At 44.2% G+C, this 27,086-nt stretch overlaps 2 protein-coding genes across 6 annotated transcripts in view; one reads left to right on the top strand and one right to left on the bottom strand.

Annotated features, from left to right (window-relative positions):
* Window positions 1-19,640, bottom strand: part of slc6a9 (solute carrier family 6 member 9) — a 34,731-nt gene extending 15,091 nt beyond the window's left edge. The window contains exons 1-3 of one of the 4 annotated variants that reach the window (XM_019869349.1): window positions 19,525-19,640; window positions 15,474-15,757; window positions 6,727-6,845 (exon numbers count right to left, since the gene is read on the bottom strand). In XM_019869349.1, coding sequence (XP_019724908.1) covers window positions 6,727-6,768 — 42 coding nt within the window. In that variant the 5' untranslated portion in view covers window positions 6,769-6,845; window positions 15,474-15,757; window positions 19,525-19,640. Of the gene's footprint in view, window positions 1-1,627; window positions 1,798-6,726; window positions 6,846-15,473; window positions 15,758-16,986; window positions 17,136-19,524 lie in introns of those variants that run through there. The other 3 variants (XM_019869348.1, XM_019869350.1, XM_019869351.1) reach the window with 3 other exon arrangements.
* Window positions 19,641-22,049: 2,409 nt separating this feature from the next.
* ppp1r35 (protein phosphatase 1, regulatory subunit 35) lies at window positions 22,050-26,465 on the top strand. 2 transcript variants are annotated; one of them, XM_019869265.1, is made up of 6 exons: window positions 22,050-22,315; window positions 23,100-23,310; window positions 23,403-23,541; window positions 25,161-25,282; window positions 25,373-25,463; window positions 25,986-26,464. In XM_019869265.1, exons 2-6 carry the CDS (start codon window positions 23,128-23,130, stop codon window positions 26,288-26,290), a joined length of 840 nt encoding a protein of 279 aa, XP_019724824.1. In that variant the 5' UTR covers window positions 22,050-22,315; window positions 23,100-23,127; the 3' UTR covers window positions 26,291-26,464. The 2 variants fall into 2 exon arrangements, with proteins under 2 accessions (XP_019724824.1, XP_019724823.1); XM_019869264.1 differs by lacking the exon at window positions 22,050-22,315 and adding an exon at window positions 22,727-23,002 and having other exon boundaries at window positions 25,986-26,465.
* The last annotated feature ends 621 nt before the right edge of the window (window positions 26,466-27,086 follow it).

Here is a 27,086-nt window from a genome sequence, read left to right on the forward strand (position 1 = left end):
CATACATATAGACTAAATATAAAGTCGATGTGATGTTCACCAGCCATGCCTGTCAACAAAGTTCCAACATTGGAATCAAAGCCGGGGCCAGCAACGTGACAGGACACGAGGACGGTTGAAAAATCCCACCTGAGCCCCATGCATCATTTTTGAACATGCGCCTCTCTCCAGCCAAACATATTACGCAATGTTTGGCTTGATAACATGAATGCATTTCATTGGCAAGCCCGTTGACAAGACAAAAACGCTCTTTTCAGGTCACATGGAGATATCTGTCCCCAATACAACAAAGGAAAGAATCAAGTAAGTTTGCACATGGCGATCCCCGGTCTCAAAGCTGCCAAGCGATTAAAAATCCCTTCCTGAACGATTTATCAAACTTTTCAGATTTTGTCAGGAACATTGCAGTAGGCAGCGGCTGATAAAACAGGTCACTTATTTGATAAAAAGACAAAAAACGGAAACAATGCCATGGCCAAAATGAAAACATCGGTCAAAAAGCAGTGAAATACTAACTGAAAGCTAAACAACTTCAACTTCATTTTTCACGTACTAGTTCAACAAGATACTCCAAGGATGCTTACGAGGATGCCTTCCAAAAAATACATTTCGAACATTTGTAAACACTGACAGCACCACTGATATTTCTTTGTATATCCAAGACTTTACTAAAGTCTTTGTGCCCCAAAAGATTTTGTTCTTTATGATGAACCATTGAGGTTGATAAAGTGCAAAGTAAAACAGCAAAGAAAGTGATTTCATTCTTCGTATGTGGGCGGGGGGAGAACTTCTTTGGAAGAGTTCCCCATTCACACCAAATGAATACAAAATATTTGTGACTCATTACAACTGATATTCTGACACATCATTTCAATCATGTTTTCCGTCAACCTCCTTTGCCATTTTAATCTGGAACCTCCTCCTACCATTTGACATTCAGTGACCAAGCCTCAGTTATTCCAAGTGGCGCACGTAATCTTCAATCAAGCCATACAGAATTGAGTAAACATGTCTGTCTGCAATGATTGAATTCACTCGAGCATTCGGTGACAAAAAGCCCACCGGATCCCCGTCAAAAACAGGCTGTTCAAAGCTCTCTTTGTGGGTGAGCTGTGAAGCGAGAGTAATGGGCCTTCAAGACAGCGTTTGGACACTGTGGCTTCTCGACCTGCTAGCATCGGGACCACAAACTAAAAGATTCCGTTGGACAGGCACTGAATTGATCCCCCCCCCCCCACGCAGCTGAATAGGCGCTGTCATTGGATGAGCTATCAGCCATAGAAAGGTTGGAAATGATGTCCACAGTCCATTCAGAAATGTAAGATTCAAGAAGCTTTTTAAATCCGCTCTTGAATATTTCACTAGCCACGTTGCACTCTTCAGGCGGGAGTTTTTCCAAACGCTTTTCAGACAGCTCTCATTAAACCTCTTCTGAAGTGCAGCAATCTGGACACCGAAGTTCTGAACAGTCGTAGGCAGTTCCTGAAGCAAGTTCAGTTCACTTTCCGAACACAAACACTTTCTCGCTGTCGAGCTGACAGTTGTCGATAGCAGTTATTTTCCCAGCGTTTCATGGACAGTAGTTTTCTTTTCTGAACTTTTTTGAAGATCAATTCAAGTAGCTTACCTTGACCGGATGTTCCATTTTGAGCAAGTTGCAAGAGGAGCACGAGCTTCGAATGATCCCAATAATGTCTAGCTGTACAACATCATCAACTTCCTGATACAATTAGGATGGAACACAACATGCTCAAGTCCTGAAACACCTCCCCAAGGGGGAAGAGGTCGTGTGGGGCTAGTTATGTCTATGTGTCTGTTTCTTTGTGAGGAGAGAAGCGTGGTAGTGAAAGCAGAGGTGTGGCTAAGAAGCAAACGGAATGGGTGTTGAGGTTGTAACCAAGATGCTGAAAACAATTGTGGACATGACCAAGGTATGACTAAAACAAATGAATCTGTATTTCTTTGAGTTCTTTTGGGGGTTCTTCAATTTGTCATTCTCACTCAAGTTGCCTTTATCACGAATGCCACTCTTTCGAGTCCAACTCCAAGAGCTTCCAGCAGCCTGTTTTAGATGTCGCCCCCGTTCCCAGTGAGCCTGTTCACCTGTGGGATGTTCCAAACAGGTCTTTGATGAGCATTCCTCAACTTTTTCCATCTTTTTTTGCCATGTTAATGGACCCTACCATTGTTTCTGCGCCGACAATGCGATTATGTTATGGTGGTTTACAAACTGGAAATGGGTCTTGAGGGAAGGCGACAAACATCATATGAATGGACGATTTAGCAATCCGTGTGTGCGACATGCATTCTCAATGTAAAAATAGAAAGAGCCATACATTAAGGTGTTGATGATAATCTCTAAATCTGATCCTGTTTTCGAATGGAGGCGTCTGTCAACATGAGAATGAGCCAACGAGACATGGACTGAGCTGAGCTGGAGATGGATCCTGGGAGCTTTTTGACTGATCAGCAGAAAGTGCCAGTAGAAGCATTGGGGACTTGACAGGCAGTGATGTTTGCAGACAGTCAGACCGTTACAGCCGCACCCACTCCGTTCGACAACACCCAACCCCCGCCTCCCTCCCCCCTCTACTTGCTTGCTCACTCATTTGCTTAACAAGTTCACTTGTGCGTAGGCCTACATGGGGTATGGCTGTCAAGTGATGCGCGAGACTGGCCCGCGGAGTTGTTGGCCCTCGCAAGCTGTTCACCTGCACCCCCCCGACCCCAACCTTTCCACTATAATCACTGGCACACACACACACACACACACACACACACACGCACGCACACACACACACACACACACACACTTTTCCGATTCACATTATATGAGCAATGGAGCTGAAATGTATTGTTGTATGGCTGTCTTTCCCAAGTCATTAGTTTACAAAGTTAAAAGCTAAATGCCACTTGGTTCCGGATTATGACTGTTGTGCCACCTTTCTTTCTTGTGCATCGTTTGATTATGAGACTCTTTTTAAGGCAGGCAAAATTTAGAAATCAAAAATGAGTTAGACATCTGCAGCGAGACAACAAAAGCAGTAGCGTTGAAGCATAATTTGGTTCGTTTGATCGCTGATAGGAGTAGCACCGTACACACATTGGCCAACAAGCAGTAACTCAAGTGACATTGAGTTTGTGGTTGTTGGCAGTCCATTAGGTATTACACATTTTTTGTGTAATTTCTCACATGAGATATGAAAGATCGTACGGCAGCTTTGCGTTCATTTACTTTGACATTCAAATTCTATTTGTATTTGTGGGAGCTAAACTCTGGATGAGAAGTGGGTGGCTTGGTGGGTGGATGGATGGATGCAACCAGAAAAAAAAACACTGTTGATTCAGTATCATTTAGTTTGCAACCAAAAGAAATACAACACATTGTCAGCCACAGATTACGACTAAGTCAACACCTCCGGGAAAAATTATTCGGCTCAATACAACGCTGGCCTTGGAACAGATGTTCAAAGCATTCACAAGAACCATTGCAATGAGGCCTTTGGATAGAAGCAAGCGATACACATTTTCAAATGACTTTCTTTCCATTTAATTGCGGGTCGACCTTTTTTAAGATTGGAAAATCCTGTTTTGCATCCACACATCTGAAGCACAAGAAAACCACAACCTTGCACAGCAACGAACTTGCAGAGCAACTCTTACAGTAGCAGGACGTGTGATCCAACCCAACACGCAACCCCCACATATGAGTTCTCGAGGCACACACAGTGCTTGACATTGCCGAAGCAGAAATGGACTAGCTGGCATGTGCAGGAGATGGGCATGCGCAGAGTAAGCTGTCCTTTTGGAAGCTCACCCTTGCCGTGAACCCGTCTTTTTCAATAGGATCCAGATTAACACTGAACTACATACTGTATCTGATCAAATTTGAAAGAGATACAGGAGGCTAAGTGCTTATGACAAGGTGTTATCTGCCAATGGAGAGATGACCCACTTCAACGGAGATAAGACCACCAACAAAACATTCTTCAAGATGTGAACCCTTTAACTCGAGCTAAAAACCGCGTGCCAACTTTTAGAAGCACCATGAAGACAACCAACTCCGTCAATCTGACATTCATGTTTTTTGAAATGTGGGAGGAAACCGCAGTACCCGGAGAAAACCCACTCAGGCACGGAGAGAACATTGAAATATCAATGAAGACCTTGACAATGTGAAATTCTATTTTGCCTCTCTTGGCTCTTGATTATGAAAAGGATTATTGTCTCGAGGTACAATACAATACAATACATCCTGATTAATAACATTTTCGAGTGAAAATGATCCTGACACTCGTGACACTATTGTGAGTGTTTCCGTGTATGCGATGCAAACACAAGTCGGTAAAACGATTTTGATGGGTGTTAGGGGAAGGCCCAAGCTAATGAACACACAACAGGTGGAAGACCCGTGCATATAATTTGAACATATATAAAACCTCTACAAAGCCAAAAGTTTTTTAAACTTTTTTTTTTTTTTATTATTATTATTTGGCATGGAATCCACATTTAAAGCATATCAAATTAAAAGGGGATTATTTTAAAACAATCTGGTATCTCTTAAATAAATGATCACTGAAACTTTGACAAACTACAGGCTTGACAGGACAAAAATGTCATTGCATTTTCAGACGGTAGAAAATACAGGACGTACGGCACACTGTAGGTGTTGGACCAAGAATGGATGAATCCCTTGGAAAAAAAAAATTGCTTTTCAACAAAACAGGCCTCATTATGTTCTTGGCACGGCACTGCGTAATGCAGAAAATCTGCTTATGTACACACCGATAATTTCTGTGAATCTGCTGAAGCTATTCTAGTTTTTTCCTTTCTCAAATTGGCTCCGATCTACTGAGTCACTAAAAATATCAATCATCATAGAAGGCAAGTTACATTTAATCTAAGGCTATATATATATATATATATTCTGTTGACGACTCAAAGTCAAAAGCAATAACTGCGCAATTAGCTCTGCGGATGTTTGAGAGTGCTAATGATCTCATCTAATATTTTATTCCAGTGAGAGGATGTCAGAACTGACCGCAAGCGCTCACTTCAATTAAATTCCAGTCCGTCTGAAATCCTTATTATTTCAATTATTAGTCGAGCACGTCAAAAAAATCAGAGGAAGTCCGACAATTGTCCAAACACCTTAATTTCAGCTTATCGCTGTGAGGAAGGGAGAATTTGAAACGTGTTTATAGTCAGCAGGGTAGCTAGATAAATTGCACACTGATTTTTAGGGGGGAAATTGCTTTAATGGACTGTGGTCTCTTCAAATCACTGAGACGGCTATGCACGCATTTCAAGTGCTTGACCACAATTAAAACAATCACGATTGATATGACGGCTGACAGGTGGGCTCCATCCCATTTTTTTGCTTGTGTGTGTGTGTGTGTGTGTGTGTGTTTGTGTGTGTGTGTGTGCGCGTGCGTGCGATCGTAAATACAGCCGCAAAAAGCGTTCAAAATGTAGTTGGTTTTTTTTTGGGGGGGGGGGGTTGTCTGGGAAAGTATGTGACATAAGATCCAGAAGTCAGAGTAAGTTTGAAGAGTTTTCCCCAAAATATGCCATTTCCAATTGAGGAAACTTTCCCTGCATTTAAACGTATTGGGAAATATAGCATCATTTGGGAAACTGGATGATCGCACAGGACCGTTGGGAAAGCAAATTCAAATTCTGAGATTCGTACTTCCTAATCAATCAAAGTGATGCATGAAGGCTTTTCTTATCCGAGAAAGTGGGCCGAGTACCTTAATGTTGACAGCTTCCATGCTGCCGCTCCTGACCAGAGAAAAAAAGCTTCACAATGTGTGTGAGGCCGGAGCAGGCGAGTTGAGCATGCTTGCCTGAAAACTCTGGAGTGTGCGTTTATGCCTCACAGTGTGTGTGCAAGTGTGAGTATTTGCCCACCGATCTCCGGCAAGCTGACTCAAGTCGCGACTGCAGCTATCGGAAACAGGAGACGAGGCCTTGGCTCAGAGCGTCGCAAGACGGCAGGCACGCACACACGCTTTTTGGTTTGAAGCGGCGTTTCATAAATAAGATGTTTACTGTATCTCGAGCTGAGCAGACAATTTAATTGTCAGTTGGGTGAAAAGGGGCCGCCTGGGCCAACGTGTTTGATTATAGCGGCTTGTGGGTGGGGTGGGCACTGGGGAGCATAAATATGGTCCTTTTCTGGACCCTTCTACTTTTCTACTCTGTCACTCTCATTCACACACACGGCGGTACAGCCCACTTCCTTACCAGTCCCATCCCTCACAGTGCGAGCCCGGACTTCCCACTGCAATTACTTATAAAAACTTTTCAGGGCCGCCACACGTGGTCGGGGTTTTAAAGAGCTGCGTCCCCCTCCTCACGTGGCGCGGGGGGTATTGAGTCGTCACAGACCCCCTGAATGATCACCGAAAAATAAGGCGGCGGCGACAATAGCTCGTCTTGATGAATTCAATTCTTTCAGGAGCCTGTGCCGTTGTCCAGGCAGCTCCGGGCAAAACAATCGTTTCTTTGATAGTCGAAGAAACGCGCTCGACTCGGTTGCTCCTATAAACTGCCTCTAACTACTTTCAAATTAGGATCTACACACAGTTCACCTCTGACCGGAACTCTGCTTTGTAGAAGTTAGAGCCGTCGGGCTTTCTCCACTGCCGAGAGCCAAAAGTGATGCGAGTCGTCGTACTTTAAAAAAAAAAAAAAAAAAAAAGTCAAACATCTGGAACTGACCTGGTCTGCAGTGGAAGCAGCAACGGTGTTGGATTCAGACATGATGTGATGCTGTGATCCAGTGGTGCTACTCAGCTGGACCCTGTAGGTGCCGTCATTCACACCTTGCCTCTCAGGTCCTCGGCAAACGAGAGGGCAGAAAACACAGGATTTGCTCCCTTTTGCTCTGGCTTGATTAATGCGGAATTACTTTCACCTCATTTCATCGGATGGCGCTCGGTTTCCTCTCCGCCTCTCTCGCTCATTCGGCATGGTAGCCCGCTCTCTCTCCCCATACCCCCTCCCTCATTCTGTGATCCCGATTCCCCCTCCCCTCGCCCTCTTAGCTTTTACTCACCCCGCTCTCTCTCCCTCTCTCGCTCCGCTCATTGATTTACTTTCTCTTTTTTGACCCTTTTTCAGTTGTATTTCACCATTTCAGGAATATGCGCCCCGCTCTCCTCTCCGCCACATCCACCTCCCGCTTTTTTCCTGCCCCCGCCCTCCTTGCGCAAAAAAAAAAGACACAGGAAACATCCACAGTCTTTCTCCGCTACCTCCACAATGAATGGCCTGTTGTCACTCCAGCACCTTGCCAGAATACATAAGCAGGAGAGGAGGGCGGATGGAGGAATTGGTGTGGTCTGTGTGTTGTGTGGAAATTGTACACTGATTGGCAGAATAAAGTACTTTGGGTCTAGAGCACGTATGGGCAGCAGCCAAGCGCTCTTTTTCTCTTCTCTCTCAACAGATTAAAGTTAAGAAACAAAAAAGTGACGTCAGGCTCGCCTGCCCCCCTTCGAGCTCTTTCTCTAATTTCTTCCACTTGTTTTCAGAGGCAGCTGCTGCAACTCTGAAGACCACCAACAATTCCCTTTCAGTGGCACTTGACTCTTCCAAATCCTCGTCTGTCTCTACAACCTGACATTGCCAATGCCCCTCGCCCCCCCCCCCCCAACCCGGCACCCCCTGCACACCAAACACACACATACACCCTCCGTCGTATCATGCTGAGAGCACAGCCCCAACTCCCCGGTCTGTTTTGTCTCACTCATTGTGCTTATTTGTCACCATAAGGCTAACTTCACACCCAAAAAAATCCAGAGGAAAAGAACACCAAATGCGCATACAAGAAAAAAAAGGCAGAAAAATGAACGTACAAGCGTGATGTCAACAAGAGTAGGAGCCAGGATGCAAAACAGGATGATGTCTTCCAATTCCGTGTCCAGTGACATAGTTCAAGTGATGTCAAATTCAACGGGTCACTGATCTGATGGTCTGATGGGTGTTTGAAGAAACATTGAACAACAACGTTTCACATGAAATGCGAAAACATGGCAAGACGATTCATTTGTGTCCTATTTAAAGCCTCAAAATCACATCATGGAATCATTGACAAATACCTGCACTGTCCAAAGTGCTGAGATTTAAAATAAATAAATAAATAAAACTTAACTACAACGACAACGGCGAGGTCAGGTGCAGCGAGCAGCCCCAACAGATTTACTAAACGAGGGTTGATAATGATCAAACCAAAGACTATTCTAGTCATGAGAAGTAAACAGACTGAATTCTCAACAGGTCCATAAATATTGGGACAATTCTCGCCTTTTTGGCTCCAAACACCACCACGACAGATTTGAAATAAAAAACAAGATGTGATTTAACCATAGACTTTCAACTTTATTTTGAGGATGACCACAATTTCCATACGTGCCTCCAACCAGTTTAAGTTCAGACTCTGAGCTGTAATTTGAGGATATTTACATCCAGATCAGGTGAGCGGTGTAGGAATGACAACAATATACAGTCGAACCTCGTTACAATGTACCTGCAGGGACAAAACGAATCTGTACAGTATAACCATAGTTCGTTGTCACCTTTTCCAATAAAATGGCCCCCAACTGCGAAGTATAATATAGTATGAACATTTATCGATGTAAAAACATGAACATATAATATAGTGTAAATATGTCCATTACAAATTTGTAAGGCACGAAACCAACAACTGTGGCGTTCGTACTTCATCTCCGAAAACATTGGGCGAGCAAATGTTACCCGCCATCGGCCGAGCTTCCTTTCCAAAGTCAGAGACAATTTCAGCCTTTACAGACGATGTTTACCAGCCATGTTTGTAGTAGTACCAGGCAGAAAGTACGACAATGTACCGAGAAACAGAAACATGGCCCAAGTTACTATTTATCAAATTGCAGTGAATGTTTGAGCCGAGCTTTCGTCAACAAAAGTGTTTGGCGATTGAAAGTTGTCGTATTAACCTTACATATTAACCAATAGTCGCTTCCTATGAACGGGATGTTCTTTCATACTTCACTGAGCACAGTAGACCGGCAGAGAGAGATGATGAGGCTACAGGTGACTTTTTTTCCGAGTGAAAGTTGCAAGTCGGCTTTCAGGCTCGAATGAAAACAACGCGTGAATCTAATGAATGACGACGTGTTTAGCAAAAACAATCATCCATCCAGAAAGAAAGAAAGAAAGAAATGGCACCGCATGACTTGGTGTCATGTAATATCTATGGGGGGGGGAAGCTTTTCCACTAAAAACTCAAACTCAAATGAGGCCAATTTGGAGTTACACTGATTACATCTTCCTCAATCAGAATTTATGTCCTTTAAAGTAATTAGGCTAATATCACTTCACCTCTCATGAGCCCAGCAAGCCTGCGATGGGACGTCTCACTACGACAAAGGCCCTCAAATGAAAGAAGTACCCGTACGACCGATCTCCTTTCTTTTTGCAGAGCAGTCGAGAGAAGACAGAATGACACAAGTGAAGGCGGGCTAGCGCTAAAGATGGCTAGGGCAGTACGGACACACATTTGCAGGGTTGAGGGTCAAAACAGGACACGCGCTGTCAGAGCCACTGAGAAGAAGGAAGGGTGCAACTCAAAGAGCTCCGTTTTGCAACAGCGGCTTGGCTTTGTTGAGCGGATCTAAAAGGACGCACTACGTTGACGTGCTGCTGATGGCTGGATGAAAATCTATATTTCTTGTTGAGCTTGACCAAGTCCCCTGCGCTTCACAGAGGACGTGTAACAAATGAACGTCAGTGCGCTGAGAATTTAAAAATCAGCGAACGTCGCGGGAAAATGACAACTTTGATGTCGGATTCATTCGACTGTCACTGGGTACTTGTCCAACTGACATGGCTGCCCTGGTTCCCCACGTAAAAGAAGCATCAAGGGAAAGACGAGATGGGGGGGAAAAAAAAAAGTGAGCGAGCAGACATTTCCAACGCTTGGTTTAACCTGAAGTTTCCATGATAATTTCTCTACCCATTCCCCGACCCCCACTGCTTTGGCTGGGAGGGCCCCAGCTGTTGGGTCTGTATAAATAGCGTGAGGCTTCGGCCTTGGACCCCCGGGGAGAGCGGGGCTCATCGGAGGGAAAGCAGGGGAACAAATCAGGCTGGAAAAAGCACACAACACACACATTTTGACAAACATATGGGACCATTGCTGGGAATGAAAGCAAGGTACATGTGACTGAAGTTGGACACACGTGGCTGAAGTCACTGACGCGCTCGTAATGCGACAAAGGATGGGGAGGGCAAAAAGCCGTCTCTGGCAGTCTTCAACTATGGCAAAAATGGTTTCTTTCTCCCTGTCATGATAATAAACAAACAAACAAAGTGTAAAATATAGTAAATTAGTTCAGGAGCTCTCGATCACAAGATATGGCATTCAGTCTGTTCACCATTCAACTAAAACATAAAACAAGAGCGGGCCGAAGAAAATCACAGAGCATTTTGTTTCTCCATGACAGCTCGATCTGAATAAAATGTCCAAAGCAGAATGAACACCTTTTTTTCCTCCTTAAAGATTATGTCGGGGATCAGTTCCAGTGTTGTTGGACTCCTTTTGTGACTAACTGTGGATGTGTTCGACAATTGTGGACCTTGACCTTGATTTTGACCGGCCTGGCCTTTGTTGAAGCTCCACACAACAGGCATCAATCAACTGGGGCGGGAATGGGGTGGGACCAACTGAACTGAGCGAGTCTCCACTGCACACCTACAGCGTGCCGGATTCTTCCACGAGATTCCACAGATGGCTGCATCTTGGCCACTGTTTTTCTGGTGAAAAACATATGAATCGCAGTAGCATGATTTGGCGGCATAGCAAATTCTAGCACAAAAAGCTTTCACAGAGATGTAAAATCCATTGCCGTATTTAAGCAGGAGAGCCACTCTCCCCGCCGGCCACCTTCAAGGCATAAAAATACAGTACATGCAGTGCACATGTATTGTTTTACAACAATACGTAACCATTTTTATAAATTCACGTGCCTGTGGATGAAATACAGAAGATTGTGGCAAAAGTTTTTGCATCAGCGAGCTTTGCACAAGCCTGAGAACGATCCTGATTATTTGAATCAGGTGTGTTGGGAGAGGCAAACATCTGTAACGGGCTCCTCTCGAGGACCAGACTTAGTCACCCCTGGTCTATCCTATAAAATATGCTGCACATGGCTACCTATGCACTGTCCAGCTATCTGTGTCCCGTTCCCTCTCCTGTGCCCTCTGTGACCGCCTAGCAACCACGTTTACCCGCTATGATCACCTGTTGCTCCCGACATCGACTTCAATGTTGTGATGCCTGCTCCCTGCGGACCTGCTTCTGTGCCCTGCACTCGTGCCTGTTCGTCAGCCCGTATTACTTTCTGTGCAAGTAGCTTCTATGAGATCCTGTCACCACTGTCCTGTACAACTGTGCCCTGCACAGTGTGAAACTGCGAGTCTCCTGTACAACTGCCACGTTTGGCCCGCAGTCAATGATACCAACGTGCGCAATTGCAAACTCTGGCCACTCTCTATAACCGACCGCCTTTGACCCGTCATACAATCGATGAACTGTCACTCTGTCAATGCCCACTACTTCTGTCTGTGTCCTGTATACTGTAATTGCCTTTGCCCTCAGTGCTACCTCCGACCCTTACGGCTGCCAGCGCTCAGTTCTCCTTCTCGGCTGCTCAATCAGGTGGGTGAGATCAGACACACAAATCGTGTCTGACTCTTCAAACCCCAAATGCCCGCACAGCATTTTCTCTCTTCATTCACATCTGTTTGTTTCCCACTCAACCCAGAGGCGGCCAACACGGTTGCTGAGCACTGCTCTGAACTGAACTGGCTGAATGCTAACTCAGTATGCCCGTGACGTCATCACAAATTGGAGGGGAGCGCTAGCAACTGTCGAAATGTACCTGTAGTGAGTGGACACTAATCATATATGCAGTGCAGTAAACTTGTTAAATATATTGTTGATCTCATTTTTGTGTATCGGTATGCACATTTAAAAAAAAGATTTAAACCTGGATATTACTAGGTAGCCTGCCCTGGGCTGTAGAGAAAATTGTATTTGAAGCGGAATTTTTAAATACAGCTAAGTGAGGTTGTAGGATAAGCACAAGTCTGTGTTGGAATTTGAAAAAAGGCGCCTGTGTGTTGTGAACTCGATGCGAGTATGACATCTGTCAGTGTGCATTGTGACCCCGGGGAGTTGTAGAGCTATTTCTTTTCTTTTGCCTTCCACTTCACAGCCTACAGCACACATTAGCCATGGTGCCTCAGGCACCCACTGCATGCGCGTGCACATGCAAATGCAAAACACACACATCGAGGGTACACAAGAATTGTGCAATTAGAGCATTGTAAGAATGCTTTGGGAAAACAGAGCATGCGGCCACTAGTCGTTTTGTTCAAAATGTGGCCTGTGACCGAATGGCTTCGTTTTGGCTCATGACTCATCATCGACTTGGTAGTCTCGGTTGGTCCGGGAGACTCCCTTTCGAAAGTGAGAGACAATTTCAGACCGCGAGATTTTCTTCCGTTTACCAGACATGTTTTCAGACCATGTGCGCCGTGCCCCGGAAGTACAACAACTTATGAGTCGATCGGTCACGTTGCTAAGCAACAGAGGGGAATGCCATGCTGTACATTTTGTTCATAAGCAAGGTCGAGGCGACAGTTAGCGTAACGAAAGGCCTTTTCACTATTTTGTGTACGTTGGTTCGACTGTACTGACTCAAAACCTCAGGTCAACTCCTCCTTTTTCTCCCCACTCACGCATCACCATAAGTACAATACATCTAAGGAGGAAAAAAAAAGAAATGGAAATAAGTAACCGGGGAGTAAAAAAAAAAAACAAAACCAAGTGACATCTACACATCCTATAAAAGCTTATGCCAGTGCACCATCTGCTCATCTGTTCAGCAGAAGTGGCGGCTTCCAGAGCGGCCAAAGACACCCCAATGCGGGGTGATTGACGGTGCGCGTCTCCCTTCGAAACGGGAATTAAGTTTGGGCAGTAGGAGAGGCGGCAAAATTCTACCAGCCAAGCAGGAAGCGAGTGCCTTGTGTGTTAAGAAGATTTACACTGATGGGTCCATCCACCAACCGTTTGTAACAGCGTAAATTGATTCAGCCAGGGTGTAATCAAGTATTACTTAGAACATAACTATCGAACTACCAACAAATCAAAGTACATTTAAAAATGAATCAAATGAATAATGTTGATACAAATGAGAAAAGAGAAGCAGAGAGAAAAGAAGAATGGCAAAGAAGACAATCAATGCAGTGCCACTTGGTGACGGGAGGACGGGCACTCAAACACACACACACACACACACACACACACACACACACGCACACACACACACACACACACACACACACACACACACACACACACACACACACACACACAGACACACACACAGTGTCCAAAACACAAAAGATTTGTGTGTGGGCATCACTTAGCACTCTGAGATTCCTGTACATCCTTTATATTCATTCGAGTCAAGTTAATTTTGCCTCAAATAACATTTAAGTTCTGCAACTGTAAAATTCAGCCTGCGTTGTGCTTATCTCACACCCTCACCTGTCTTGTGAACTTGATCTTATCTGCTGTATATTCAGACATCATCGCATCGCTGCATTTGCGCTAGACTACTCCTACAGTACAGAGCACATTCTTGATTTACAAAATTAATTGGTCGCCAACAATCATTTCAGAGGTTGTTATTCAGCCATCATCCGTGTGGTGTTCACCTCCACAGATCAGCCTAACATGTTTTTTTTAATTTAATTTTACCTTCCAAGCCCTGCTCTGCTGAGAAAGTGTACATTTAGATAACGTGAACACAAAACAGTCAGGCACAATGAGCTTTGATAAGGCACTGACTTAGGAGGAATACAATGATTAACATATTCAACCCCCTCCCCGCCCCCCAAGCACACACTTAGTTCTTAAAAATACACTTGTTTTTATGCACCTTGTATCTTCATCTCAACGTGTCAGGGAGATTGTGAAATAGAAGAAAGGAACACACCATACCGTATTTCTACCCCTGCCTAAACTCGAGAGTTGACGAGGAGTCTATTCGGACCAAGGCGGTTATACAGTGGCGCCTTCTTTGGACAAATGCATTTTTTTTTTTTTTTAATCTTCTTTCATTATTTGTCGTACCATGTTACAGAGGTGGCCACTTTATCCTATTTTGGCCAAAATCACTTTATATTTTTCATGTCTTAGTGAGAAGCAACTCAACATCAGTATTTCACAACAGAAACTCTGATACAATAATAATAATGACAATAATGTTAACTTTTAGAAATCCATAACTAAAAATGGCATAAGCATCTTGGGCACCGAGAGACATACAACATATGCATTTTTCTTTACCGGCTGGATTGATTGTAAGTGACATGGGTGTCCGTAGGTACTTTGTTATGTTCTCTGACTGTACACTAGGTAGCAGTGTTGCTATAAAAATACTGGTGAGATGAAAAAGGTTCTGCCGTTAAGACAGTGTTTGGCTCCACTCTGGCCTTGTTATTTTGCCTCCCGACACGAACATACTTAGCCGGGTTAAAAACCCACTTCCGTCCTTGCTTAGTCCGTGTTTTTGTGTCTGGTTTTAAGTTCTGCCGGGTTGAGCTTTGCTGATTTCCTTTAATTAGTAATTATGAACTGATTTAATTAGTTATCACCGATTTTTTTATTTTCTTGTTTTTGTTTTGCTCTCCAAAAGTCGTTCATAAGCGTAAAGATTTTGAAGTGAAACTTACTCCCACCTCAATTTCGACAAAGTTATTTGCTTTTCAGCAGTTTATAACTATGCCGGAGATTGCGGTTCAATCGTCCACTCGCACTCTCAGAAGGCTCTGAAAGCAGAAACCTTATCTTCGGGTCTCCAACTACCTCCTTGTATTTAGAACCGAGGGAGAGAGAGAGAGAAGCAAGCAGGAAAGACTGATAATATTCTCGTGTGAAGCTAAAAAAGTGCACGTATTTGAGCTTGTTGAGCCGGAAACGGTGGAGAGGAATAGACAAAATGGCATTATGGAGAGAAGCTCGGCTTCAGACAAGCGTGAATGTCAAAAGAGTGCTGAGGTGTACGTCTGTCATCTTTTTTTTTTTTTTTTTGTTAAGATGGACCGGAGGACTTGGACTAAACGGGGAAAGAATGATGAAGCAAGTGGTGACGAGAGTGCCAACGGAGCCAAATCTCTATTTCGAGTTTCGCCAAAGAGCACGGGCCTCTCTCATTAACACATTTCCTTCTTGACCATATCACTGATCAGAAGCAAAAAAACAAACAAAAAAAAAAAAACATCCCAAGCTCTCATTTATTCAAGCGGAATGTATGAGTCATTTCTGGTGATGTGAACTTTTCAAATGCTGCTAATGAGGAGGGGATTTGTTGAGTGCTTTTTTTTTTTTAAGTGTATATGATCACTGAACTTACCAGGATCCCGGCAACCTGCTTCTCTTCCATCCTTCAGGACCTTGTGGCCAAAGATCCCCGCCTCTCTGATGCTCCCACCGTCTCTCGGGTGAACTCGTCTGCCTCTCGCTATCAAAAGTTGGAAGCTTTTTCCCCGGTGGCCTTTGCTCGAGTGTCTTCACCGTGTCGCGTCACTCTCTCAGTCGCCGTCCCTCCTCTGCCTCTTCAAGTGTTGTTTGGGAATGTCGCTGGAGTGGCGTCGCCGCTTTGTGTTAATTCTGCCCTAATCCAGAAACTTTTCTATGCTGTGAATAGAGCATGTGACAGGCAGAGAGGGACAGGGTGAGTTGAGCCGTGAGGGTTTGAGGTAGGGGGGGCAGATGGTGAGGTGGTTGAAAAGACCGAGGCGACACTTTCCAAACGCATGACCCGCGCTCATTTTCTTGGACCTCATGCTTAGTTCAATTAAGTGACCAGAAAATGGGAAAAAAAATGCACACTCGATCAAATGGTGTGAACGCTGTTCCCTAAGAAAGAACGGGGACAAAGTATTTAAAAAAAAAAAACTGTGGTCATAGATTTGCATTTTCTAGCAAAGCAGCTGCTGTAACAAAGTGGCCTTTTGTGCGATGAGATTAACTGTTGGTGGGGGGGGCAACAACACAGGCTGCTGCTGTACATAAGAGGAATTGGAATGGAAAGCAACATCCCCTCACCGCTAACCCGCTACAAGTATTTAAGATGACAATGACGTGGAGCGTGGTCATTGAGTGTGTCCCTTTGAAGTCATCCGTGACATACCTGGAAAAGTCAAATTCACTTTTTAAAGAGACCAAATGTTCCGAAGATCTATGAATCTCCACTGCCACTTGATCACGATCTGAATGGGGTACGATACAATTCAAGAGTGCAACAATCACATTTGGTTCCATTCAGTGGGATTAGGATTCAATACGACATGGTTAAGGCGCTATTTTTTGTCAAGTGTATTTGGAAATAACAACATGTCAAAGCGCTCCAAAGACCAAACTATTCAAATGAATGAAATCATATGACAGCAAATAGCAACTTCAACTGACTTATACCGGAGAATGCATTCCAAATGGCCAAATCAACACCATCCCAGTAGGCGCAGTTTAAAATCATGATGGAAATGTTTGTCTGTACCACTACTTTCATGTGGTTAAAAATCTGCAGAAATGGCTACTCAATTTCTCAGGGAACAGGATTTGGAAACTACAGTCATTATTGGGAATTATCTTATCAGCAGATATGAATTACTCGACTGTGACGATGGTGTCTACCGTTTCTGACTCCCCAGCAGACTAAAGGATCAAAACCTTTCGCAATGTACCAAAAGTGTTCCGGCAAAAGGGTACGAAAGGGCCCAAATATAGCGACAAACATACGCCAGAGCTAACGGGAACCCATTCATGCCATGAGAAATGCCAATTTACATGGCACACTGCACAGTGATAAAAGATGTCCAGGGACAAAACCAAGCAAGAAAAAAAAAAAAAAGATTCAGTCTTACCAAAAAATTTGAAGAAGGAATCCCAACTTGAGCATCTGACTGGCATGTAGTGACACAGAACAAGTCAAGAGTGAACTGGGCTCCATGCAACGGGTCCACTCCACTAATATGCATGTACCGGTACACAAAGCATGTGCGCACAGTGGAGGCAAGTCGATTGGGCAATTCCGGGAGGAGTGGCAGTGAGAGATTACACTGAACTTCCCTGCAGACCTGATATGTTTGTTACCACGAGAGGTTCTTGTTAACAAATATTAACAGAATGTTTTGTTTTTGTTTTTTTGGGATATCCTACTGCCGTCCAAATACAACATCGAATGGTTAACTGTTGTGGTTGGTTTACGGCAAATGTTATGCTGTGTCAGGAAAAAAAAAAAAAAAAAAAAAAGGCTGCGCTGAAGTGTACAAATCTGTCTACGATATGCTCAGTGGCGCAGGCTAGATGAGGGTTTTCGAGGAGAGGAAATCTCTTGGGGGAAATTAGGAGGCCAATTGTGCAGGTGTGGGGTGGGGGGGCATATGCAGTCAGGTCAAAGACTGAACATCATGGAACGTATCCAATCCAATGCAATGAAACACAGAAAGTAGGAGAGATGAATACGTGTGCCCCCCCTTGATCCTTTTTTCAGGCTGATGCAGCTTTCTGACGCCAAAAGTGTTCACCCCGTGACCTGTCCACCCCAGGAAGCTTGTATTGGAGAAAGACCAAACGTGTGCAGTCGTTGCGACAGAGTCGGGTCTTTCAAATGTTGTCTTTAGCTCACTTTCCATTTTGGAGTATTCCTGATCCAAATACATTGGGTTCTCTAGTTACGAATGCTCCTATTTACGTACATTTCGGGGTTACGTACAACATTTTCTGAGAACATTTTTTTGGACCTACGCTTTTGGATTTGCAATTAGTCTTGGCGTGGACGAACAGATGGATGTACTTTGGATGTTGTAATTCTTCTCATCATCAGCAACGTGCGGAACGCATTTCTGCGATCTCCAACATGAGTGATGGCCCTCAGCGGCTGAATGCGGAACCTGTCGCCCATGTCGGCACGGGGCAACAAATGCAAATACCTTAGTCATGAATGTTCTGCAGTTGTCCCACAAACAGGGAGTCGCGTTACAAAACGGAGCTCTTCTGAACTTTGGATGCTTTTATTTTTCCTCTGAGTGTTTTTCTTAATAATTGCCTTTAAGCAACATTGTTACAATTCCTTTTTGCATATTTTGCCAGCCAATGGCCTTTTGCCATGTGCGCTGCTGCCCCAATCGTTTATGAAGTGAACAAGCAGGCGACCTTCTGAGTGCATCATGATATAACGGGGGCGGGAGTGCATCTGCTTAGGGTTGTGCTTATCTACTACCGTTCATGCATGTGCACCTTCTGTTGACATAGCACCCAGTTCAGCAACCTAGTTGGAACATTGGAGACTCCATTCGCTTGACTGATACTCCGCACAACATAATGTCATCAAAATACATTTTTCACCTCAATTCAATGTTTAGGCATGGCGCTCAATGGCTTTGGCAAGAGCCGTCAACTTGCCTCTGAACATCATGTGATCCTATTTTGGATCTCTTTTGAGTACAAAATCAAGACCGCCGGGATCGGCTCCAGCACACGGGGCGACGCTTGTGAAGATGAGCGGTTCTGAAAAATGGATGGATGGATAAAATTTGTAGCACGCCAAGCTACCGTTGAAACAATTATTACAATGCAAATTTGTCTACATCCTGCGATATGAAACGCAAACCAGCTAGAAGTGCTCTTTTTTTTTTGTTGTTGTTGTTTTTGACTGTTCGAGTACGGCTCCGAGGTAGGTGAGCACCTCTCACGTCAGTGACGTCACATCACTCATCAGCTTTCCGCACCACACAGATGTGCGGAACACGTGTTGAGAATCCCTTCATTCCTTCTGCACAATCCCTTTGTAATTAACCGTGTGTGATTATGACTGTGATAGAGCCTAATTACAATCCATGACTGTAAGATTGATGACTGAAACTGTTTCTTTTTTTTCTTTTTTTTTTTTTGCCAATGAGTTGAAAAACCAGTGCTGGCGTTTTCCTTTGATGAGGGACACTTGCTGGCAAATAATGGAATATCTCTCCCATTTTGTTTTTTCATTGAGCCATGTGGTGGGAAAAGATTCAATTAGCATGTGTTAAACCAGTGTAACAATTTTGTTTCACCATGTGAGTTTCTCAGCAAGAGATCCTTGCATGACACCTGTTGACACTTGATACACACACACACACACACATACACAGAGTTGTGTGTATCTTCTATTCTAACCAATGGCCATGATGGGATCTAAAAATGAGGCTGCAACTTTATAAATCCATACATAAATGAATTCATAATTTATGACATAGTGTACATCCATACATACATGAATTCATTGAATTATGACATACATACATAGATACATTTGAAACACACACACACACACACACACACACACACACACACACACACACACACACACACGCACTACATTACATTCTAAGGCAGAGGGTGAAAGTCCAAAAGTATGTTCTTACTGTTATGACGAGTCCTCCACTTATGCGACATATTTTATGTGTTTCCGTCAATATTTCTTACAAGTTGCGTCATCTTGGCTCCCTTGCCCTCTTCGACCACCGCCGGGTCAACAAATTCCAAGCCCCTCCTTTTACAACTCTGGGGGGCGGCTGAGTGTGGAGTGCACGCGTAGTCCGCGCACGGCAGCCGCTGGCGCGCACGCCGTCGGGGACGCTTCTCTCTCATTTGCAGTAGGCTTCCGATTCATGTGTGAAAAAACTCGCCAATACTGAAATCAACTGCAATGTATGTGCATTTGAGGTGAAAACAAAACTACATCCAATACGTATTGTGGCCTCGAATAGCCTACTTGGGTTGGGTGGCGCGACACGTGTTCCGGTGGTTGAATGCCCGCAGGATGGCTCGCTCATCCTTTTGTTGAACGGGCGATGAAATGCGTCTTGTGTGCAAAATAGCTTTTGTGGCGCGGGTGTCGGCGGCAGCGAGTTTGCGCCTTCGTTCCGAAGACACGGGAAGCAGCGCATCTTGCGGATCGATGAATGCGTCAACCAATGCCGCGGACAGGTGCGGTCGCCCGGGGCGGCCGTCCGTGCACGGAAACGTCGCTGTGTCATGGATTGCGCGAATGGTGGCGGATGCACAACACACAATGACATGACTCTGCGAGGTTTTGGCATGCAGATCTGGGGTTTTACCTTGGTGTTTTTTTTAAGGAGCGACCGGGTTAGAGAATGTTTGCGTGCGTGACGCTGCTGGCGCGCGGATGGTCAGAAGGTGGGGTGAGAGGACTGAGGAGGAGGCGACGGCTCTGACCATTTAGCGGCGCTCGGATGTTGCAGTGAGGGTGGGGGTTTGGGGGGGCATGCACATGTCATGTCAAAAATCACGTTGAACTCCTCGAACATCTGGTCTGTGGACATATCAAAGAATTCGTCAAAAATACCAAGTTGGAAGTGGATTGAATTATGTAGAAAAGACGATGGGGGCAAGTCCAAACCTAATTCCGAAGAAGTTGGAACGTTGTGCAAAAGTTAAATCAGTGTTTGCCGGTCTTTTCAACCGACTCGATGTTCAATTGAATATACTGTACTGCAAGGCAAGATATTTCACCCATCCATCCATTTTGTCATGATCTTCTCCTCACGAGGGTCGCGGGCGTGTCAGAGCCTATCCGAGCCGTCTTCGGGCACGAGGAGGGGGACACCCTGAACGGGTCGCCGCCGATCGCAAGGCACACATAGACCAACAACCAAGACCAACAACAGACCAGACTGGGAAACTTGAGGAATGCAAATAAATACCTTAATAAAGGGCATCCATTTTTTTCAATGCAAATTATATGAATGTACTGTAGTTGTTTTGGGTTTTCTTTCCACAAGCTAAAGTTCAGCTTTCAACAGCTGTGGTTGTGCATTTCTAAGATTCGTTGTGTGAGTTGTCCTCGCGTCTTCATTGTCTTTTGGAATTTTCAAATGTACTGCCCCTGTCATACATGAAATCATGAATGGCGATGATGAAAAACAAATCTCCATAAAAGAAGTTAAATTGGTCGATAGGAGAATCAATCTCAATGTGTGAAAAGGAGTGAAATCGCTGTAAAAAAATGACGTGTTCAGCTGAACCTCGGTGGACATCTAGTGGTGAAATGACAGAATGCAGCCATGCGATGCAAACTGCATACCTGTGCCTCTTGTTAAAATAGAAAAAAATCTTTGAAAAAAATCATTTATCTCAAGGCTCCACGAAACAAATTAAAATAATATATTCTATATAGTTTGGATCTATCACTTCCACTTTGTTTTTCATTAAAAGCGTGGGGAAATGCTTTCCAGAAAGCCAATTCCTATCTTATTTCTTTTCAAAATCGTTTTCATTGTTTCTTATGAAATATTCCAGTTTTTTTCCGATGTTATATTTGAATTAACTGTAAGCTATACCTATCAAAAGCTTAATGAGTGGATGTAGTAATTTTAAAATTCAATACTGAAATGTCGTTTTTCAATATGTGGTGATATGCCTCAATGAGTTTCATTTTTGGAATTGTACCCCTGAATTTAATTAAACTGTCAATGACATTCTAATTTATTGAGATTTACACTGAAAAATGGTGTGTGGAATTTACTCAGATTTATTTTCTCAAGTGGCTGCACGTCACAGGATCAACTCAACTTAATATAAATTCTAAGTACATGTAGAGTCAACTGATTTGGGTTTACAGCAATCATCTTGCAACCTTCACACTTTTAACGTGAAACGTTTTGGGGAAATATATTTAAGACAAGAGGTGCAGCAATGTTTGCATGGCTCTTACACTCTATGTATGATTTTATGGGTGGTGAAGATGATGAGCCTCTTTTTTGCTGTTTTTTTTTTTTTTTTTGTCATGTACAGATGTGTGCGCCAAATTTGACTTGTGTATCTGCGTTTGTGAGTGTTTATTGGGTACGGTAGAAAAGTAATTCGCTGTGAAGCTTGTGGATTTTTTTTACCACTAGGTGTCACTGTGACGTTTGTTACGTCAGAAACCGGAAACGGAAATGATTTTAATAGCACCAATATGGAGGGAGTTTGAAAGAGAAAAGAAGCGCTTCATTCCTTGTTAGAAACAATAACAAAAAGCGCATGTTATTATCGGGCATTTTAAATACGCCTTTTCGTGACCCTTTCAGCTTTGATAGGTGTCATCCTGGCAGTTATTCACAACTACGGTGAAATCCACACAAGAAACTTTACATTTCGTTTGACGAAACCAAACTGCTGCTGTTTGTTGGCAATACGACTCGAACTCAGGTAGAATCACTCATTAAACTTAAAAAACATCTGACGTATTTAGTTAGTTTTGACGTCACGGTAGTTCGCCTCATGACTTTATAATCCCGAACCGAGTGTTTCTTTTACCTACCGTTGGCGGTGTTGTTAATGTTCTCGACAAATGTAATCATGAGCACTCCTATTATTAACTGTTTTGGAAAAGTAGTAGTAGTTGTGGAATTGGAGACTGCAATATTTGGACATATACAGGAAGATCTTCGGTTTACGGACTTGATATTTCTATGACACGAACGGGGCGCGCAGTAAACGCTGTCACGCAGCACAAGACGATCCCCTCGGATAGTGTTGAGCCCCCACACCCCTTTTGTTGATATTATATGTATGACTCAAGAGATTATTTCAATACAAATATTTAATGCAATCGGGACTTCACCATTACTGTGTTGGCGTAGTTTACTGATTGGCTCGTCTACAGTGCATTCCCACTTGCTACGAAATCTGTTACGTCATTGTCGTATGTGCGAGACGCCGTCGTAAACCGAGAATCCACTGCGTGGGGTTTGTCTTCTGAAATAAATTGTTTGCACGTACCACGTGTTTTATTCGGCCTAGGTAATACGAAACGGTTGAAGTGCAACTTTGAAAAATGGGATCGCGACATGGCTTTGTTACAGCTGCGATTAATGTTAGTGTTCCAGAAATTGAGTTGAGTGTCTGTCACCTAACCCACGTGCATTTTGATAATCTCGTGAAGCTGCTTTGATGGACTTCTCAATATTCTCGTGATTTGTTTCACAAAAAGGAGCATTCCCGTGCATTGTGCAGTGAAGATGAAAGGCTGGGCCTCCTTCCTCTCGCCTCCCCCATCTCCATCAGCGGCCCCCCTGCCACTCTCCTCCTCACCTGGGCTGACACTCTGTCCCGAACTTGACCTGTCAGTCATGGCCAGCCCAACGCCTATGCACTCAAAGCGACCACAGAACAGACAGACGCGAAGAAACAGAAACCCGAAGGTGAGCTGCTGTAGCCACTTTAGCATGATTGAGCTTCAATGCATGTGCCGCGTTTAAAAACACTCCTTGTGACTTATGTTGCCCTATGGCAGGTGTGTTTTGAAGAGCCAGCGGTCGTGAGGGTAATACCCGAGCCACAAATTCAACCCATCAGTGATGCACCACCGCAACAGCCAACCAGCAATCAGATGAGATGGAGAGATGATCGCCGTGGGAACCAGAATTTAACAAGTGAGTGCGTCCCGTGTTTTAGTTTTGTCCCATTTTCAAGAGTACGCATTCATCTGTGGTAAACCCGACTTGACTCCATGACCCAGAAAACTTGTGTGCGTGCTTTGTTTTGACTCCTTGTCTGGCACCCTGAGAAGAGTTTGGCAATGACGTGGGTGTGTCAGAACATGACTGGAATGTGATTGTTTCAGTTGACAGACTTGAAATAACACAGTTGTAAATGTCTCCCAATTGTTTGGTAACATTGGGGCACATGTGCAGTGAACATGTTTTATTACTGACGATGGTGAGGTGAAGCCTCGTGGAACGTTGAACCACTCAAGCCCGTAGGTTTGACAAAGGGTTCGTCCCTCAATGCTTCATATACACACGAAAACCATCTGCTGACGCGGTTTATAATCACAGGAAGCTGTGTCTTAACCACATAATCTTCCCAATAATATAGAAGTGTCATCCAATATGATATGGCAGGTTGTCGTGTTGTCACGCTACCAGCGTTTGGACTTCAATACTATGGTATTGCCACCAAATTGGCAACGGAGTCCAGATTCGCAGAGGAGTAAACAAACAATGTCGGTCAGGCAGCCGGATGTCTGTGAGTGTACGCCGCTTGTCTTTTCTCACTCGGCATCCGGAAGCAGCTGCCACAAAGACGCCACCGCAAATGACCATCACTCGCATCCTCATGTTAGGATTTCCAATACTCGCGTTACGTCAATACTTTGTGCGTTTCGCATGTTTTTTGCGTGGTTGTCACTCCAGATCCAGTCTGCAGAGTATGCTGTGCTCTGTGACATCAGTGCACCATTCCTCGGAGATATAGAAGCATATTCCGCCACCGCATTTTGACTTCCCCGATAGCTCGGTGAAGACGGAAGCCAGGTCGGTGTAGCGCGGCGTCCGGCGTACGCTCGCTGAGCCAAGTCTCGGTGAAGCGGAGAGCGACAGAACCTGCGGAGTCTTTGTTGGACATCGTGAGGAGCAGACGTTCTGCCATTTTGTTGAGCGGAGAGCCAAGATTTGCAAGATGAATCGATGGGAAATCCGTGCTGTCCAAGCCTGACTAACGTGCCCTGTCCGGTGCAGTTTGAATGGCCTCGTGCAGTGCCACTTGTGGTACGTGAACAAACATTGAATTTAAATTTTATAGTGTGCTAAGTATCATGCTATGGTTATTTTTTTTTATAATGCCGTGTAGTACATTTGTTAAATCAGTTTAACTTGCAATACATTTGTGTGTGTGTTTTTTTTAAACTGTTTTATTTTTAGCAATATTTTTCGGTGCGACTCTGATTTAACTAATTTTTAATTCATAAAAATTAAATCGTCATGTACTGTATATGTTAGCAAAAAGTTCCTGTTTCAACCATGCGTCATGAACCACTGCTTACGATAATAGTGAATGTTTTTTTCCGTGTAAAACCTCCATCCCGTTTTTCACAAACACTTGGGCCTACTCTGCGGGGCTATTTTACGATTGGTCATGACGGGGGTACTTGGAAATCCAAGGTCATGTAAAAAAGTTGAAGAACCACTGCCCTGGTGTGAGTAGCCTTGTGCAAGTGCAGCACTTTTCTGAGCTTCTTTGTCAAGACCACCTCTCCTCTCATCTCTGATAGCTGGAATCCTGAAGAAGAGGACGGAGGGAGCCGCTCGTGTGCCCCATGACCACGCAGACATTCCGGAGGAGGTGGAGCTCAACAGCACCTTGGCTCTAAAGGCGGAGCTCTTAGCATTGCAGGTGTTCGACTGCCTTTTATCTGGGGGAGTGGGGTGGGGGGCATCATGGTCAGCTTTATTGAGCGCTTTTTCTTTTTAAATTTGCTCCCAGGGGGCAGAATTTAACACCCAGAAAGCTGTTCAGGAGACATTACAGAAAGCGGAGCAAACGAAAAAACAGATCAACAGCAGAGCGACACAAGGTAACCCGATCGCCCCCAATTGACGAGTATATAAAACAGGACTTAATATGAGACTTTACACCTATCTGATCGCCTGCATCGAAATGGGATCGATATTTATGCAGAAGGCTTTCAGCTCAATTTGTGTGGGCCCAATGGAAATGTTGAAATTCCCGCGAGGACAGAGTCGAAGAAAAAAAAAAGCATAAGACCACGATGTCACAGCTCCAATTGAAAGGTTCTATCACCGCGGATCAGAAAATGTTGAGTTTTTTTTGGACGTGCCAAACGTGTATTTTGACTCGCAACTTGCGATGCGGAAACCGCTTATTTCGATCCTCGTTGCCCCAACTGACAACTCGTGTTCCAAAACTCGCACGTGGGGGTAGTCGCATCTCGATGGTGAAAGGAATCTCTGTCGAACAGCTAGGAAAGGTGTCGAGTCATTTGAGTCGCAGTCATTTCTTCGTGGTGCTGTCTTCTTCTTTCATACCAGTTTTTGCCCAACATCACATTTCTAATGACTGTCTTCTTTTTCCACAGGAATTAACATCTCTCGGTCTCAGACCCTTTTCACCTCATTGGTCAGCGTGGACGTGCCTACGAGTCAGCTGCTAAGCCAAGCCGTTAAAGAAAGACTGATTTTGGCCCCGCCCCCCAGAAGTCTTGACAACAAAGCAGCGGAAAGCCCGTCCCCCCTGATCTTTTTGACTTCTGACTTGTTTAGACAGAAGCCCCTCCCTGCGGAGGAGGAGCTAGTCAATAGAAACCCGATCCTCGCACCACGTCCCGCCTCCTCGACGTTTGACCTTTACAGAAGGAGGAGTCGCTGGGAAGCCGCCCCTTAATGCGCCTTTTATTTACTCACCAGATGATGTCAAAAGTCAAGGTCATTCAGCTGAAGCTGCTGTCACTCATATCTACCTGCAATTTTCTTTCGAGCTTTTTCTCATTCGGGCCGTGGCGGATACGCTTGGTTCAAGCCTACCTCAGCTGACTTTGGGTATGAAGCAGGGAACGCCCTGGATTGGTTGTATTATTTCAAAATAAAGAATTTTTATTACATGTTTTGTAATTGTGGAAGTGATGTTTTTTTTTTTTTTTTTTTAAATCACGTGATAGCCCGTAGAAAAAACTTAACCGTTGTCGAAACACTCAGCTGTGGCATAAATCTTTTTAAACAACGAAAGAATGTTACATTGGTGAGTCTGTAATAGCAACAAATGAAGATGCATCTCATCTCATCTCGAAAATGAACACCTGTGAAGCTGTGTGAGCGCATGACCCACTATTTATTGGGAAAAATGTGGTCGTTATAAAGGTGTTCATTGTGAGCAAAATCGGCAACTGGAAAATGAATGACATAAAATCGGGACTTTGGAATGTGACTGTCATCGGGGTGATAAAGTCAACAGGCTACGTTGAAATAAGCTTCAACTGTTCACCATACCGTCGCTAGTTTCATTGACTCTGGGCGCCGTGGACGGTCAGCTCTTGGGGATCATTCGGCCGGGATGGGCTGGTTTCCTCATTGGATGTTTTTTTTAACCAGGAAAATATTACATTTTCAATCTTATCAATTTGTCTCGGGAAATAACTAGCGACCTTCGCCCCGAGGTCTGCCTTGGCACGCTTGTCTGTCAC

Source organism: Hippocampus comes, unplaced genomic scaffold (assembly GCF_001891065.2).
Source record: "Hippocampus comes isolate QL1 unplaced genomic scaffold, H_comes_QL1_v1.1 scaffold117, whole genome shotgun sequence".
Classification (NCBI taxonomy): domain Eukaryota; kingdom Metazoa; phylum Chordata; class Actinopteri; order Syngnathiformes; family Syngnathidae; genus Hippocampus; species Hippocampus comes.

What these genes read in the sequence shown, in the direction of transcription:
- ppp1r35 (XM_019869264.1), top strand. Translation starts at nt 22,944, where the DNA reads ATGGGATCGCGACATGGCTTTGTTACAGCTGCGATTAATGTTAGTGTT. An exon ending in GTTAGTGTTCCAGAAATTGA is followed by an intron (nt 23,003 to 23,099) that starts GTTGAGTGTCTG and finishes TTTCACAAAAAG; the next exon opens with GAGCATTCCCGTGCATTGTG. An exon ending in GAAGAAACAGAAACCCGAAG is followed by an intron (nt 23,311 to 23,402) that starts GTGAGCTGCTGT and finishes GCCCTATGGCAG; the next exon opens with GTGTGTTTTGAAGAGCCAGC.